Source organism: Polyodon spathula, chromosome 5 (genome assembly GCF_017654505.1).
Source record: "Polyodon spathula isolate WHYD16114869_AA chromosome 5, ASM1765450v1, whole genome shotgun sequence".
NCBI classification, from domain to species: domain Eukaryota; kingdom Metazoa; phylum Chordata; class Actinopteri; order Acipenseriformes; family Polyodontidae; genus Polyodon; species Polyodon spathula.
Genome location: NC_054538.1, coordinates 29,308,367 through 29,323,900, shown reverse-complemented (window position 1 = coordinate 29,323,900; position 15,534 = coordinate 29,308,367). Strand labels below are relative to the sequence as shown.

Here is a 15,534-nt window from a genome sequence, read left to right as displayed (position 1 = left end):
ACACGGTGTAACAATTTTTTTTTTTTTTTGGTTCCTGGGTAGTAAGTGTAATTTCCTAATTGCTTATGCCTCAAAAGTATAGAAAATGGCTATTATTCCCCACAAACTTTGCTTTTGTGACCAGGACAGTGATATTTTGAAATTTACCTATTTTCCAGAACATTCCAGATAGATTCAGTGCTGAATAAACTTGGAGTAACTTCTAGAACTTTCCAGTAATATAAATAGTAGTATAAATACAGGGGCCTTAAGCCCACCAGTTCAGTTTAGTTCCAGCTGCCTAAGTGGATACATATCTGCATTTTTCTGAGATGGCATCAAAAGGCTGCAATGGTAGCATTCCTGATGGGTCTCCAAGGGACCGAGTTCTCTGTGGGGAGGAACAACGTCAAGTGGGAGCCACTGGTGGACCCCCGGAAGGTGCTGATGCCACCACTGCACATCAAATTGGGCCTTATGAAACAATTTGTCAGAGCTCTAGATAAGGAGTCGGCAGCCTTCAAGTACCTTCAAGACTTCTTCCCTAAGCTGTCTGAGGCAAAGGTCAAAGCCGATGTCTTCGTCGGACCACAGATAAAGAAGACCCTGGAGTGCAATGAATTCCCCAAGAAGCTCACTAGTAAGGAGAAAGCAGCTTGGAACAGCTTTGTTGCAGTGGTTCGGGGCTTCCTGGGCAATCACAAGGCCGAAAACTATGTGGAGCTGGTTGAGACTCTGGTGAAGAACTACGGCACAATGGGCTGTAGGATGTCCCTCAAAGTCCATATCCTTGATACTCATCTTGATAAATTCAAGGAGAACATGGAAGCGTACTTGGAGGAGCAAGGCGAGCGCTTCCACCAGGATATACTGGACTTTGAACGCCGCTACCAAGGACAGTATAACGAGAACATGATGGGAGACTACATTTGGGGGCTGATTCATGAAAGTGATTTATAGTATAATCGTAAATCCCGAAAAACTACTCACTTCTAAATCTTTTGTAGTCATTTTTGTATTACTTTAGTATAAATACATGTTAATTTGGATTCATATGTTGTTTTTTTCTGACTATGTGAATGAAAATAGGAAAATTGAAAATAGGTAAATTTCAAAATATCACTGTCCTGGTCACAAAAGCAAAGTTTGTGTGGAATAATAGCCATTTTCTATACTTTTGAGGCATAAGCAATTAGGAAATAACACTTACTACCCAAGAACAAAAATTGTGTTACACATTGTTATCAATTATTGAATTGTTCCTACAATGCTCAACTGTATTGTGATCCTGGAATTATAGTTGCTATGGAAGATGCCTGAAGCCTCTGCCCTCCTCGCACGATGGATGGGTGCATTCTCGTCTTGAAAATTGCCAGCCAGAGTAAAAGAGCAGCATTGTTGTGTAGACTTGATCCAAATTACGCATTCCTCCGGCCCACCAGAATAATCAAGAGACCCAGGGTAAACTAGGAGAACCAGGGTAATGCAAAACACAAAATCGGATGGACAGGCTTGCATCAAGTGGTAAGGTAGTGTATGTAGCTCCCCATTTTTGGAACATACATTAAACTTTACAGTAGTTGGCAAGCAGAGTCAGTAAGTCTACTTTTGAGACAAAAAGCTGATTCAATACTAGCGTAAGAACAGTGATCTGCACATACCATCAGGCACTTTCATTAGCACTTCTTCAGGCTGTTCCTGGTCATTGCATCTGGTCTTCTGGATGTGCTCCAGCTCAGTCCAGTAATCATCCATTGACAGCTCATCAAGAGAATCCTGGGAGCTGGAGCGGTTGCAAGGTGGATTCCCTGCATCATTTTTAGCACGACTGTGAATGTTGTATTGGCCAGTTCTCCTGCTGTAAGAATTTAAAGAAGTCAGATATAACATTTAACTAAATTTGAATGCAAATATCACAGAAAAAAAAGTCAGCTTTGTACACCCTCTTGAATATTGCAAACAGGGCCTATAATTGAAACTAAAACAAGATTTGATGATTGGCATATTAGGAGCTGAACTCCTAAAGTGAATGCAAATTTGTATGAAGCCATTTACATAAAGCTTTACAAATTTGAATTGAAAACCTAATGCATCTCCTACAACAGATGATATTTTCAACGGCACTGGGACACTTTGTAAAGAAGTCCAAGTAAGTAGGTCAGTGTTCCTTCCACAGCAATACTACTGTTACTTGAAATCTTGACATTCTATGTCAAATTCATTCAACTGCCAGAACATACCTACCACAAAGCTATAAATGTTCAGCAGTGGGGATAAAACATGTATTGTGAAACACTCGTAGTCTGTGGGATATAATGCAGGTGCTTGTTGATATGTTAAGTCAGTCATTTTTCTCTCAACCTACCAAAACTAAAAATTTAAAATCACATTGTATGGTAGACTGCAGTAACACAGCATATGACAAAGGTCTAGAAGCAGGCAAGAGTGAAGGTCATGCTTTATCTATAGAAGTCATGATTTGCATGTCTGTAGAATGCCAGCGAGTCCACAAACCAAAAACGTGAACTTGCTCAATGTAATCACTGCTGGCTGACTCTAAAGAAAAACTTCTCTACAGCATCTGACATTTTTATTACACAGTAAACACAACCACCTTTGAAACCTGTGTTGTTTATTGCAGGGAACTAAGTTCTCATTGTTTAAACTGCAATCTCTCCTGATAGAAGTGCGCTCAGTTACAGAAAAGCCATGCCACGTCTTTAACTTAACCTGACACAGTGGCCAGTAAGACAAGCCCAAATATTTTTTTTTTCTGAAACCCAGCCTTATGGGGTAAAAATCACACATGAAAATCTTTTTTAGAGCCAAAATGTTTTCCGCATGCATACTCAAGGCTGAATGTAGAGAAATGGTGGTTGTTTTCACTGTGTCAGTTGTAGAAAAAGGAAAACTTACCATTACTGTGTACTGTATCTTATCTTTAACGAGCGAGGGATGATTTATGGGTATTTCAAAAAGGTTAGATAATAACTTAAAATCTTAGTTACACGCAGTATTTCTTTGCAGTTCAGACCTCGTACACAAAGGTGAACATGGTTTGTGATCGGTTTGTATTTTTTTTTTTTTTAAATACAAAGTAAAACATGTAAAAAGTTACTTTTTAAATTAGGATTTGAATGCAGATTCGTGTATTTAAGCTACCAATAAGTATTCGCAAAAGTAAAAATAAGTTTCAGTATTAAAAAAACCTAGTAGCCTACACGTTACTGCTGATAGTGTTGTTTTTAAATGTGTTTGTAAAGTTTATTCAAAGCCTCCTGCCTTGTTTGTTAGAGAAGAGAGTGCAATGCATGTTATGTGCTGTAATAAAATTGCTGAAAAGTAATCAGTCTGCATCTAGTTTTGATTTCTATAAAACCATGTCATCCAAACTGGACACTGGTTGCTATTGTTGTTGTGGTTACTGTATTACTGCTGACTCAAACACTACACTTTTTTTACTTTATTTATTAAACTCAAAAAAATCTATGACACCGAGGAAGCAGCCAGCTTAAATCCACAAGATCAGAAAGACAGAGGGAGGGTACGAGAGCAGAGATTTTCTTTTATCAAGCAGAAAAGTAAATAAAAAAAAAAATCTATATTTTCCAGTGGATTGAACTGGAATAGAGATTAAACACGGTTTGAATGATAACATTTAAGGCCCTTTACTTAAACAATAGAATCCGAAGAAGTGGGCTTTACCGTCTGGTAAAGGCTTGTTTAGATTCCATTGTTTGACCGTCATTAAAGAGCAAGGTGACCGGCAATCAACGCTGTTGCATCACTGGGCAGTTCATAGTGTTGTCTGACAAATCGCCCTGCTCGAAAACGACAGTCGCTCGTAGCGTCGCTGACCACGTCGCTAAAACGGAACGCTAAAAACTGATGACAGGCTGTTTGTTGAGAAGCTGCTCAGTATAAATTACTGGCTATCCCTGCCTCTATGCAGTAGATTGAGCAGATTATAAAGATCAGCAGAAAAAAAAGATAATGCTCGTGAATCTATTCCTGAATAAATGCAATCAACTTGTGAGTATATTACCCTCATGGCAAATGACAGGACTCAAGATTGTGTCTCATATCACACTATATAATATTTACCAACCTCAGTGCAGAACTATAGGGCTATAAAATGTAATTTTAAATATACTCTTGTGAATGAACTAAATGATATTGCTGAAAGTAAATCAAACTGCATCCAGTTGTTTGACATTTTATGGATCAGAGATTTCCTTAAACCGGATTGGTCAATAAGAAGTCCTTGAATGTTACTGTTCATACATTATTTGTTCACTTTGCCTTTGTTCTGCTTATTGAAAGAAAACCAGTCCTAGTACACACCCTCTGAATGTTGTCTGTTAATGTAGACTTAGTGTGCATCCTCACTAGCCAATACATTCAATCTAAAGTAATTAGATAAATAAAAAAAATGAGAGAGAGAGAGAGAGAGGGGAGAGGGGAGAGTTGCTCTCAGCGGCAATACAGTAACCACAACTCTCTTCTCTAACAAAGCCAGGAAGGAGGCTTTGAATAAACTGAAGTTACTGAAGAAACAGCACAATGTAAACTACTAGATACAGTATTTTTAAATTATTAAAACTTTATTTCTCAAATACATTTCAGGACCCAACAGTAACTTCAACATTGAAAAACCTAAACAAATCTGCACTTAAATCCTAATTAAAATATAAACTGTACTTTTATTATTTTATATGTTTCACAAACAGTTCACCAGCCAGGTTTGCTTTTGTGTACGAGGTACCTGAACTGAAGAACAGTACTGAGGTGTTATTTAGGCTACTAGAAATACCCACAACTCAACAAACTGCATTGCTCATGAAATGTTGAAGAAAATGTTTGTATTGATTAGCAACAAACTAAAGCTGCACAAAATCACAAAAAAAAAAAGAAAGAAAACTTAATGTTTTTTTAGTTTTTTTAGTTTTTTTTATAAACCATATCCATTTTCTAAAAGCAATAGAATAGCAGATGATAAAGCCCTCTTTGGGTTCTGTGAATAAAGTAGGAGACACCATATTGAACAATCAGGTAACAGAAATGTATTCAAGCTGAATTGACATTGTACTCCCCTCTCAAGACCAATCTGCCAATTAAGATCGGAAGTGCAGCAACTACAGTGCCATACAGTGCAGTGGCTGTGGTCCTTATTTATTTTTGAATATATGCACATAAAAGTATTTAATTACCGTATGCTAAGGGTAGTCTTTCTATAATTATGTAGTGTTGAAATAGTATAATGTGATGCGTAGAGGGTTTCACCCTGCAAATTGCATCTCCAAAACACACTGGTTTTCTGGTGTGTAACTTATAACCCTATAGTGACAAATGCTGTTTTCAGACAACTCAATTATTTATTGGTAGATGACCACCACTGGTGTTATGCGTCCTGAGCCATAGGGTAAGCTTCCGCCGAGGAAAATAGTCCCTAAAAATTAGAATAGAAAAACAACATAGACGTAGAGAAAACAGTTTTATTATTATTATGACATTGCCAGATGGTCTGTGTAGTATAGAGTCGGACTCAAAACTTGTTGTTGGAGGCAGGGCGTCATTCAAGCAGGCAGGGACTGGATTGGATGGTGCGGAAAGAACTGAAAAACAGGCTTGGCAGTCTGACTGGCTGGTTTTGAGTGAGGGTGTTGTTTGGATCCAGCTGATGACAGAATTGTGGACCAATCGTGTCCCCTGTTGATTTACTGTCCAGTAGCTGCGAATTGGGTCTTCATTATGGTGTTCTGTCACAGAGATGGTCCTGCTTGTCTCTAGACCAGCATCAGAAAGTATGTTTAAGCAGCTTTTTATGTTCTCAGATTAGTTGTAGATTAGAATGTTAAGGGAAAAGCCGGTACTTATGCGCGGATTAGTTTAAAATTTAATTCACAGTTAAGCACTCAACGTTCCAGCGGGGATCTATGCAAAATGAGGGTCAACTATTCTCTCTGAACAAATGTCACCAATATAAAAACTATTTTTACCCGTTATATCGCCACCCCATCCGCCAACTTCCCATGCCAAGCAAACGTAAATAAAAGCATTGTAGTTTCCCTCATTTATAGCACTGAACTTGTGTTTTTGTGCTACAGCAATTTTGTTTGGCATAATTATTTACATACCACAGTTCTCGTCTGGTTCCTCAAAATACTTCCAAACGTGACTTCCTTTGTTTAGAAATGCCATTTTAACAATAGAACAAACTCATAAAAAATGATTGTCATTATCCTTATTACCTGTCCGTGGAGTTGATACCACAACTACTACAGCATGAACAGCAAGCGTACCAGTAGTGCTTTTTACCTGCTTTGATTTTGGTTATGTAAATTTGAAAAATTGAATAAGGGAAAGGGACATGCTTTCTGAGACCAGAACAAAGCATATCACTGTCAGGTAGAAACTCAACAATGCAGAAAATTAGAAATACTTCTAGGATGAGACCAAAGTTCACCCTGTATCTACGGAAACAGTCATGCAGTGCAGAGATACAGTACAATATGATTTGAAGCACCATTATAAAACCAAATATCTTAAAATGTAATTCAGCACGTATTTACTCAATTACTTTAAACTCCTGCATCCCGACAGGAAGTAATACTGACTGGAAGCGTCTCTAAGGATATACAGATGTGCTAAAGTTACACAGGTGTTACAATTACTGAACATGCAGTTTCAATACTAAGATTGATAATGTTAATTTATCAGGTAATATTGCATGCATTTAACTTGCATTAGATGTAAAATACTACTGTATTCTTGTCTGCTATGTATAATTACTTGCATGAATAAGTGTATTAAATGGCTAGTCAGGTGAAAACATATACAGGTGGCTCCAGGGATATACAGTGCAGTTTCCCTGGAAATCCATTATTCAGACGGGAAAATCAAAAAAGTACTCAAACACTACGTCAGACTAGACCTTGCTGAAACATAAAGGTCACATCATCAGTGACTTTCAGCGAGTATTTAATCTCCAGTGAAGTCTGGCTAAGAAGAGAAATTGAATTCTGTTTAAAAAAAAAAGCAGTTACTTCTCTGTGACAAAAACAGAACGATTCTTGGCAATAAATCTCTCTCCCGATCTGTGAGGGCACCGTGTAAAAGGGAACACAGTGCCCTGGACTGGATGGCCAGACAATCCATTAGCATGGTTAGGTGGAAGTCGGCCATCTAGAAAGGGGGCGGAGCTACGATACACTAAATCATCGACCCGGAAGGAAACTGCATGGTAGCAGCGAATTGGAGAAGCGGTTACACAAGTTAACCAAGGTGTCATGATTGACGGTACAAAAGGGGCCGTAGCAAAGTGATCTGTTCCTTGTTATGGTTAAGCTGAACCAGAAGGAAAGACCTGTGTTATTATCATGAGTGTTTCGTTTGTTTTGTCGTTATTAAATTCGGAGCTGTCGCCAGAGGCCAGCACAAACCCGGACTACACTGCACTTTGTTTCACAAATAACTGTATTTACACCACGAGCACTTCAGCACTCACTGTGGACTTGTGTTTGTGTTTTGTGTTACGTGTGGGTGTACAAGATTGGGGACTACTATTTCAGGATCAACCAGTGGATTAAAACAGTGAAATACATGCCGCTGTATTGCCTGTTTCTCATTGTTATTGTTAACAGCTTTTCTGTCATCAGACTTTAGATTATAAAAATAAATAACATGGCACCTGGATTACCGTGGTCTGTCTGTTCATTGATCACTGCTGCATTCCTGCAACTGCACACTATTAACCACTTTGCCACATTCTCCCATTAGATTCCCATATGGTTTCCAACAAGTACAGATGAAAATAGTTTGCACATGCTAAAAAACAGGTTTAACAGATGAGGTATAAACCTGTGTGGTTCATTACAATAGTAGAAAAATGGTTTAATAGGACCTTAGTTCTATGTATGCATATGATGTATACACAGTGGTTTAGCTCGGCAACACATTGTGTAGCTTTAGAATCCAACAGATTTACATAAGGTTTAAATATTTATATATATATATATATATATATTTATATATATATATATATATATATATATATATATATATATATATATATATATCATGAGAAGGCACTCTAATAAAGCCAAGTCTCAGGTAGTAATTGTGCGTGATGCGCTTATTCTTTAAATAATTTACATAAAATACACAATGCAAATATTTTTCAATAGCATGTTTACACAGATAACCATGAATAAACTAAAATAAAAGAGTGTAGATAGCGTCTCGCTTTGCTTCAATTTGACACATTTGTCAACACTACTCTGTTTTAAAGATCGCTCATCTTCAGTACAATTATTCAGAGAAAGTGGATTCGTAACTAAATATACTACAATGTTTTCATTGTCTCGTGAAATAAAAAATATATAGAGATAAAAAATTAAATTCTACATACCAAAATGTATTATTGTTCTCAATAACCGTCATCAAAATTCAGTGCTTACCCAGCATATTAACACCTCGCCTCTGCTCACAAATGACTGGACAGCTGTCAGATCTTTCACTTTCCATTTGGCTATTCACTTGCCTTCAATTTTCATGCAACCGTGAACGGTCTTGGCTTGCTTATGATTGGACAGCTGCGGAAAACTTGGAAGATATTTGACTCTCCAATTGGTTAAACTTACAGCTAGTACCTGCAATTGAAACATTTATGTCCCACACAGTTTATGTCCCACCCAGCTAACTTATGATTGGGCTACCGCAAAGACAATATTCAGATATTCAATTGGTTGATCGTAACGAAATGAAAGCCATACAGGAAAAAAAAAAAAAAGTCGCATATGTACAAGCACAGCATAAGCGAGCAGCGCTGTCAACAGCCTGCTGTGGCGCTTTTGTTGGAAAACGTGTTTAAAGCTTTCTTTATTTTCCCACGCTACAACCCACCAGAAATGTGTTCACGACCCACAATTTAAGAACAGCTGCCGCTCTTAATTCATAGTCTTTTTTTCTGTTTCCTCTATCAGCAACTACTCGCTCCGTGTATCAGGCTGCTTCTCTTCTGTCTGTCGTCTTTTAGTCGACTACCGGTAAATACTATTGTTAAGAACTGTGTGTGTTTTTCACCCCTTTCTTACTTGGGAGAGCGCTGTTACTCCACGGGGCTAGCCCTGCCTTGTCCCCACTGTCGAGTTAGCCCACCAGCCGCCTTTGGGCCGCCGGTCCTGCCTTGTTGTTTTGATTGTAGCTGCGAGTCCCCGTGCTTGCGCAGAGGACTAGCTGCAGCGTGGCTGCTTACAGCCGGACCAGCTGTATACTCCTCACCAAGGCTTGCCCCATTGTTGAGACGTACGCAGACTGTTGGCTGTTGTTGTGTTGGCCTTTCACTATGTGTGTAGGCCTTGCAATCAAACAGACAGTGTGCTCTCCCCCATCTGTACTGTAATATATACTATTATTTTATATTGTATTTACTGTGTTGTAACAAGTCAGTCACCCACCGTGGCTTCAGCCCTGCCCCCGTTGTACGCTACGCGCTGCTCAGGTGTGTGACCACGCGGTATAGGCACTGTGCATAGCTGCCTTCGTGTAATTTTAAATACCCGGTGCGTGAGACTCAGCCCGTGCTACTTCGGTACCACGGTGCGCACAGTGCTTATTGACTCACAGTACCGATACAGGCAAGTGCGCCGGTGCTTCACAGTACTCGGTGCAAGGGGTGCACACGATACTCGTCGCCGTGCACCACGCTGACACAAAGCCCCTCCAGGGGGATTCCTTTGTGCACAGCCGTCTGTGTCCACCTGCAGCGGCTCCCCATCGCTTATGGCTACACGGGTGAAGAAGTCCCGGCCCTTTTCGAGAGGCAACAGGCCCCACCGGCTCCAGCCGTGGGCCCCCGTGTGGTGCTCCCCTCACCCCCTGTGCCGACCGGCGTTGCTGTATCTCCCCCTCACCTCCCTGTGGGAGAGCAGGGCAAGAGGGTCGACCGGGTGCTTTGCTCTGATAAGGACGCGATCTCCATCACCGCCTCATGGGGGGAGTCCACTTTTCCAGCGGAGATGGAGGTTGAGGAGGAGCCCGAGTTCCCTACGGACGCGGTCCCTAGTTCCGAGGTTTCCTCGCTCACTAGCACAATGCAGCTGTCAGGGTCGATGCATGCACTCAGGTGGCGCGCGGCAGTGTACCTGCAGGTCCCCTGGACAGCAGAGGCAGAGCCACGTCGCTCTGTCTTTCGGCTGCATGACGTGGCTCCTCGACCCCAAATCTTCCCCGCTTTCCTTGATTTTATGGAGGAGGTGCAGTCCTCCTGGGACCACCCAGCCACAGCGCCGGCTCAGTTGAGACACGGTTCTCAACTGGCCTCACTGGAGGGAGCAGAAAAGCTGGGCCTGGTGGGGTTTCCCCTCGTAGACTCCTCCATCGCAGCCCACCGGTGGGAGGTATGCGGACACCCCGATGCGGACAGTCACCAGGATGGTGCCAGTTCCCACAGCCCCGCTAGGTGACCTTAGGCATCGCCTACAGGCCTCATCTCAGACAAGGGACAGGACTCTCCCGCAACATAAAGGGTGTGGCCATGGCCAATCCACACAGCAGCACCCTAGAAGGCGGTTCCAGTGCACTCGCCCTAGGCAACTGCCACAGCCAGCCTGCCCTCAGCCGCCCCAGCAGGGCCTCTGAGGGCTTGGGGCCTCAGACCCAGTTCACGGCACAACAGCTCCTCTACTGGCGCACTTGCACCTCTGACCGGCTGAGTGACTGGTTTACCATGGTGGACTTGCGGGCCACGTATTTTCACGTCCCCATTCGTCCACAGCACAGGAAATATCTCTGCATTGCCTTTCAAGGCAGCGTGTACGAGTTTTCCGTGCTGCCGTTCGGCCTCTCCCTAGCTCCCCGTACATTCTCAAAGTGCGTAGACGCTATCCTCGCCCCCTTGCGGCTGCAGCGGGTCAGAGTGATGAACTACCTCGATGGCTGGTTGACATGTTCTCAGTCGCGGGAGGGAGCAGTGGCCCACACGGCGCTGGTGACGGAGCATCTAGTGAGGCTGGGCCTCACCATCAACGATGCCAAGAGGATTGAGAGTGTCACTTGTTTTGTGCCAGAAGTTACTGGGTCTGATGGCAGCAGCAATACCAGCCATCAAGCTGAGCTTATTGCGCATGCGCCCACTGCAGGTGTGGCTCAATGTGTTCCACTTACATCCCAAGTGCGACAGGCACAGTCGGCTGACAGTGTGTCTTGCGTGCGCGACGGCCCTGCGCTGGTGGAGGATTCCTTCTCACCTGCGCCAAGGATTCCGAATGCGAGTGGTCTACAACCGCATGGTGGTGACGACGGACGCCTCCAACTCAGGTTGAGGTGCGGTATGTGAAGGCAGAGGAGTCAGCGGACCCTGGTCGGGCTATTGGACTTCTCTGCATATCAACATGCTGGAGTTGCAGGCAGTGTTCCTTGCCCTCCACCGTTTCCTACCCGTACTGCGGAACAAGCATGTGTTGATCCGCACAAACACCACATCAGTGGTGGTGCATGTCAACCACCAGGGTGGCCTTTGGTCCCTGGGGTTACATCGCCTAGCCTTCAGGCTCCTGATTTGGGCACAACAGAACCTGCTGTTCCAGGTATGGAAAATCAGGCAGCGGACCTCCTCTCGAGGGAGGGCCCGCATCCGTTGGCGTGGTGCCTCCACCCTCAGGTGAAAGAAAGAAAGAAAGAAAGAAAGAGAAAAGACAAAAACAAGTTACCACCCCATCTCTTCAGCAACTCTATAGCCAAGTGAATGATTTGCATCAGTTTTATTTACACTGAACAAAAATATAAACACAACATGTAAAGTGCTGGTCCCATGTTTCATGAGCTGAAATAAAAGATCCCAGAAATTTTCCATAAGCACAGAAAGCTTATTTCTCTCAAATTTTGTGCACAAATTTGTTTACATCCCTGTTAGTGAGCATTTCTCCTTTGCCAAGATAATCCATCCACCTGACAGGTGTGGCATATCAAGAAGCTGATTAAACAGCATGATTATTACACTGGTGCACCTTGTGCTGGGGACAATAAAAGGCCACTCTAAAATGTGCAGTTTTGTCACACAACACAATGCCACAGATGTTCAAGTTTTGAGAGAGCGTGCAATTGGCATGCTGACTGCAGGAATGTCCACCAGAGCTGTTGCCAGAGAATTGAATGTTTATTTCCAGCCCAGGACCACACATCCGGCTTCTTCACCTGCGGGATCGTCTAAGACCAGCCACCCGGACAGCTGATGAAACTGTGGGTTTGCACAACCGAAGAATTTCTGCATAAACTGTCAGAAACCGTCTCAGGGAAGCTCATCTGCGTGCTCGTCGTCCTCACCAGGGTCTTGACCTGACTGCAGTTCGGCGTCGTAACCGACTTCAGTGGGCAAATGCTCACCTTCGATGGCCACTGGCACGCTGGAGAAGTGTGCTCTTCATGGACGAATCCCGGTTTCAACTGTACTGGGCAGATGGCAGGCATCGTGTGGGCGAGCGGTTTGCTGATTTCAACATTGTGAACAGAGTGCCCCATGGTGGCGGTGGGGTTATGGTGTGGGCAGGCACAACCTACCGACAATGAACACAATTGCATTTTATCGATGACAATTTGAATGCACATAGATACCGTGACGAGATCCTGCGGCCCATTGTCGTACATTCATCCGCCGCCATCACCTCATATTTCAGCATGATAATGCACGGCTCCATGTCTCAAGGATCTGTACACAATTCCTGGAAGCTGAAATGTCCCAGTTCTTCCATGGCCTGCATACTCATCAGACATGTCACCCATTGAGCACGTTTGGAATGCTCTGGATCGACGTGTATGACAGCATGTTCCAGTTCCCACCAATATCCAGTAACTTCGCTCAGCCATTGAAGAGGAGTGGGGCAACATTCCACAGGCCACAATCAACAGCCTGATCAACGCTATGCAAAGGACATGTATCGCACTACATGAGGCAAATGGTGGTCACACCAGATACTGACTGGTTTTCTGATCCACGCCCCTACCTTTTTTTTTTTTTTTTTTTTGAGGTATCTGTGACAAAGATGCATATCTGTATTCCCAGTCATGTGAAATCCATAGATTAGGGCCAAATGAATTTATTTCAATTGACTGATTTCCTTATATGAACTGTAGCTCAGTAAAATCTTTAAAATTGTTGCATGTCGCGTTTATATTTTTGTTCAGTATATTTTATTTTTTTATGTGGACTGACATAAGGAAAGCGCTTTCAACAAACTATCTTCTTTTAGGGAGTTCTGTAAACTAACCACATGTCCAGTTCCATTTTAAATGTGTTTAATATGTATCAGACACCCGTCAAGGAGAGGGTTTCTCATTCCCTACCTACTGTAAGGTGTCATCTTTCAGACAGCAGTACAGTAGCAGGTTAGTGTTACAAGTGGCTTGGCTTGCTTCAATTGCATCCTTAAATGTTGAGAAAATAGATCCAAGTAACCACTGCATGCCAGATAAATATCTGAAGGATGAACAAGCTCTGACAAGACTCAAGTTCAACAGATGCAAAGACGCAAGTTTATAAACGCAGTACAAATCTGAACCTGAATACAAATGCAAAGTTAGCTACTTCATAGTGATAGTTCTTAAAAGTTAATATCCAACACCTCATTTTCACAAAATATACTTATGACTTTGCTATATATAAATTCATTTTGTATTTAAGTGTTATCTTACCAATTTGATTTATGAATACTGTACTTGTTTTAGTGTTAGCTAAATAACAATAAACCAGAACAATTCCAGTGGTTCAAACTACTCAAGTGTTGGGGCTCAAAGTGCAAAAGTCAATGTGATTTTTGCAACCAGATCATTTATTCTGAATCTATTTTTAAGTGGGGCTAGTTAAGCAACAAAAAGGTTTACTGACGTATTACACTACTGACTCTGGACAACGAAACCAATTAGAAGATGAACTTTTGTTTTCCAAATCTTAATACAAAAAGGGTTACCCATAAAAAAGTTAACTGTTGATTGCCACAGTTAAAGTATAAATATGTTAAAAAAAAAAAAAAAAAAAAAAAAAAAAAGTATAAGTTTAGCAAAGCACTGTCAAGATGAGTAAAGTATAGATAAGAATGAGAAAGCACTGCACAAACTATGGTTTAATGATCTATTTTGTCATTTCACTGTGGGTTAATGCTGTACGTTAGTGGTGCTGGTATTTTCAGCTTCCCTAGTTACTTATGAAACTTTGGAAAACAGGACATCACATCGACATTCATCTCCTCCCACTCTGTCAGATGGACAGACAAACAGCCTCTATGTTCTCAGAGATTAGCAAGTTTTGTGACAATCAGACTTGCGGTCAAACAGCCAAACATTATGTTTCATGTTAGAAACAAACATATTGTTCATTTAAGGACTCTACTGTGGGCCTATTTTTATGGTTGGTACTGTGAACAGTTTAGCAGAGTTGTTAAACATACTCAAAGAAAACAATGGCTGTTTGCTCACAAGTCATACACATCATAAAATTACAACAGTATAATAATAAAAAAATGTCAATTAATTTTACTCGGGTTACAAATATTCTACAAGACAATTATTTTACATGCCAATAACTATTGTAATAAATAAAGATTATATATAGATATATATGTGTGTGTGTGTGTGTGTGTTTCAAATGTAATTTTAAAAACAGACACATACATACTCTATATAGATAGAGAGCGAGATAGCGCGTAACTTTTTATAATTCTTGTAATCATTCTCAGTAATTTCCTGATCCAAACTTGATGTATTCTTTCACGCCATGAGTAGGATTAGTGCCAATTAGAAGATCCATCGCCTCCCTTAATCTATAGTTCAAATTTATACAAGACAAAGCACCCAAGAGAGCGCCTGTTAATTTGAAACACTAATATAATGTGTTTATTACAAAACGTGTGTATTACACGTTTAACTAAATGTAGCTTTCAATTGATTTATGGGGTTATGTTTAAACTTTCCACAGTTTACCTATGATATTATGTCGACAAGATGTGCAACTACCGGCTCTAGACAATCGCTGAACAACAACAGTATTACTGTTACTGTATTACAGTATGACTTGTGATCAACTGTAACAGCCCTTTGCACTTGGGTACGCACTGGTGGACCGGGACTTGCAGTGCATACTGGCATGTCTTCGCAAATATTTTATCATCTGTTTTGCAAGCTATTTATGTATACGAATAGACGCGTTAGAGCTACACAGACTCTCTCACCTTAATAACGACGTTTGTGCTTCTTCATTCTTACAATTGATCAACACAGGTAAACCCTCGTTGTTCTGATAATAGAACCCCGTCAAAACAACTCCCTTGGAATCTTGTTGACTGCTCATGATGTATGCCACATAATTCTTGAAGTAGTCGCTCTTTAACACTTCTGTTCAGGGCTAAAATAAAAGACAGCAGTAAGCACTTCCCTTTCTAAGTAACGTGAGTTTTTGTCATATGTCAGCTCCTCCCCAGCTGTTTTGTGTTTAACTTGGTGAAGCGGGCGGAGCTAATGTTTGGAAGGGTTTGTTGGGTCACAAATGAGGATTTGCAGTACAGA

At 41.5% G+C, this 15,534-nt stretch overlaps 1 protein-coding gene across 1 annotated transcript in view; it reads right to left on the bottom strand.

Annotated features, from left to right (window-relative positions):
• The window catches only part of LOC121315813 (rho GTPase-activating protein 18-like), a 36,455-nt gene extending 21,057 nt beyond the window's left edge, over positions 1–15,398 (bottom strand). Inside the window, exons 1-2 of the mRNA XM_041250255.1 lie at positions 15,201–15,398; positions 1,641–1,837 (exon numbers count right to left, since the gene is read on the bottom strand). Of these exons, the coding sequence (XP_041106189.1) occupies positions 1,641–1,837; positions 15,201–15,319 (316 nt within the window). The 5' untranslated portion in view covers positions 15,320–15,398. The remainder of the gene's footprint in view (positions 1–1,640; positions 1,838–15,200) is intronic.
• Positions 15,399–15,534: the final 136 nt, after the last annotated feature.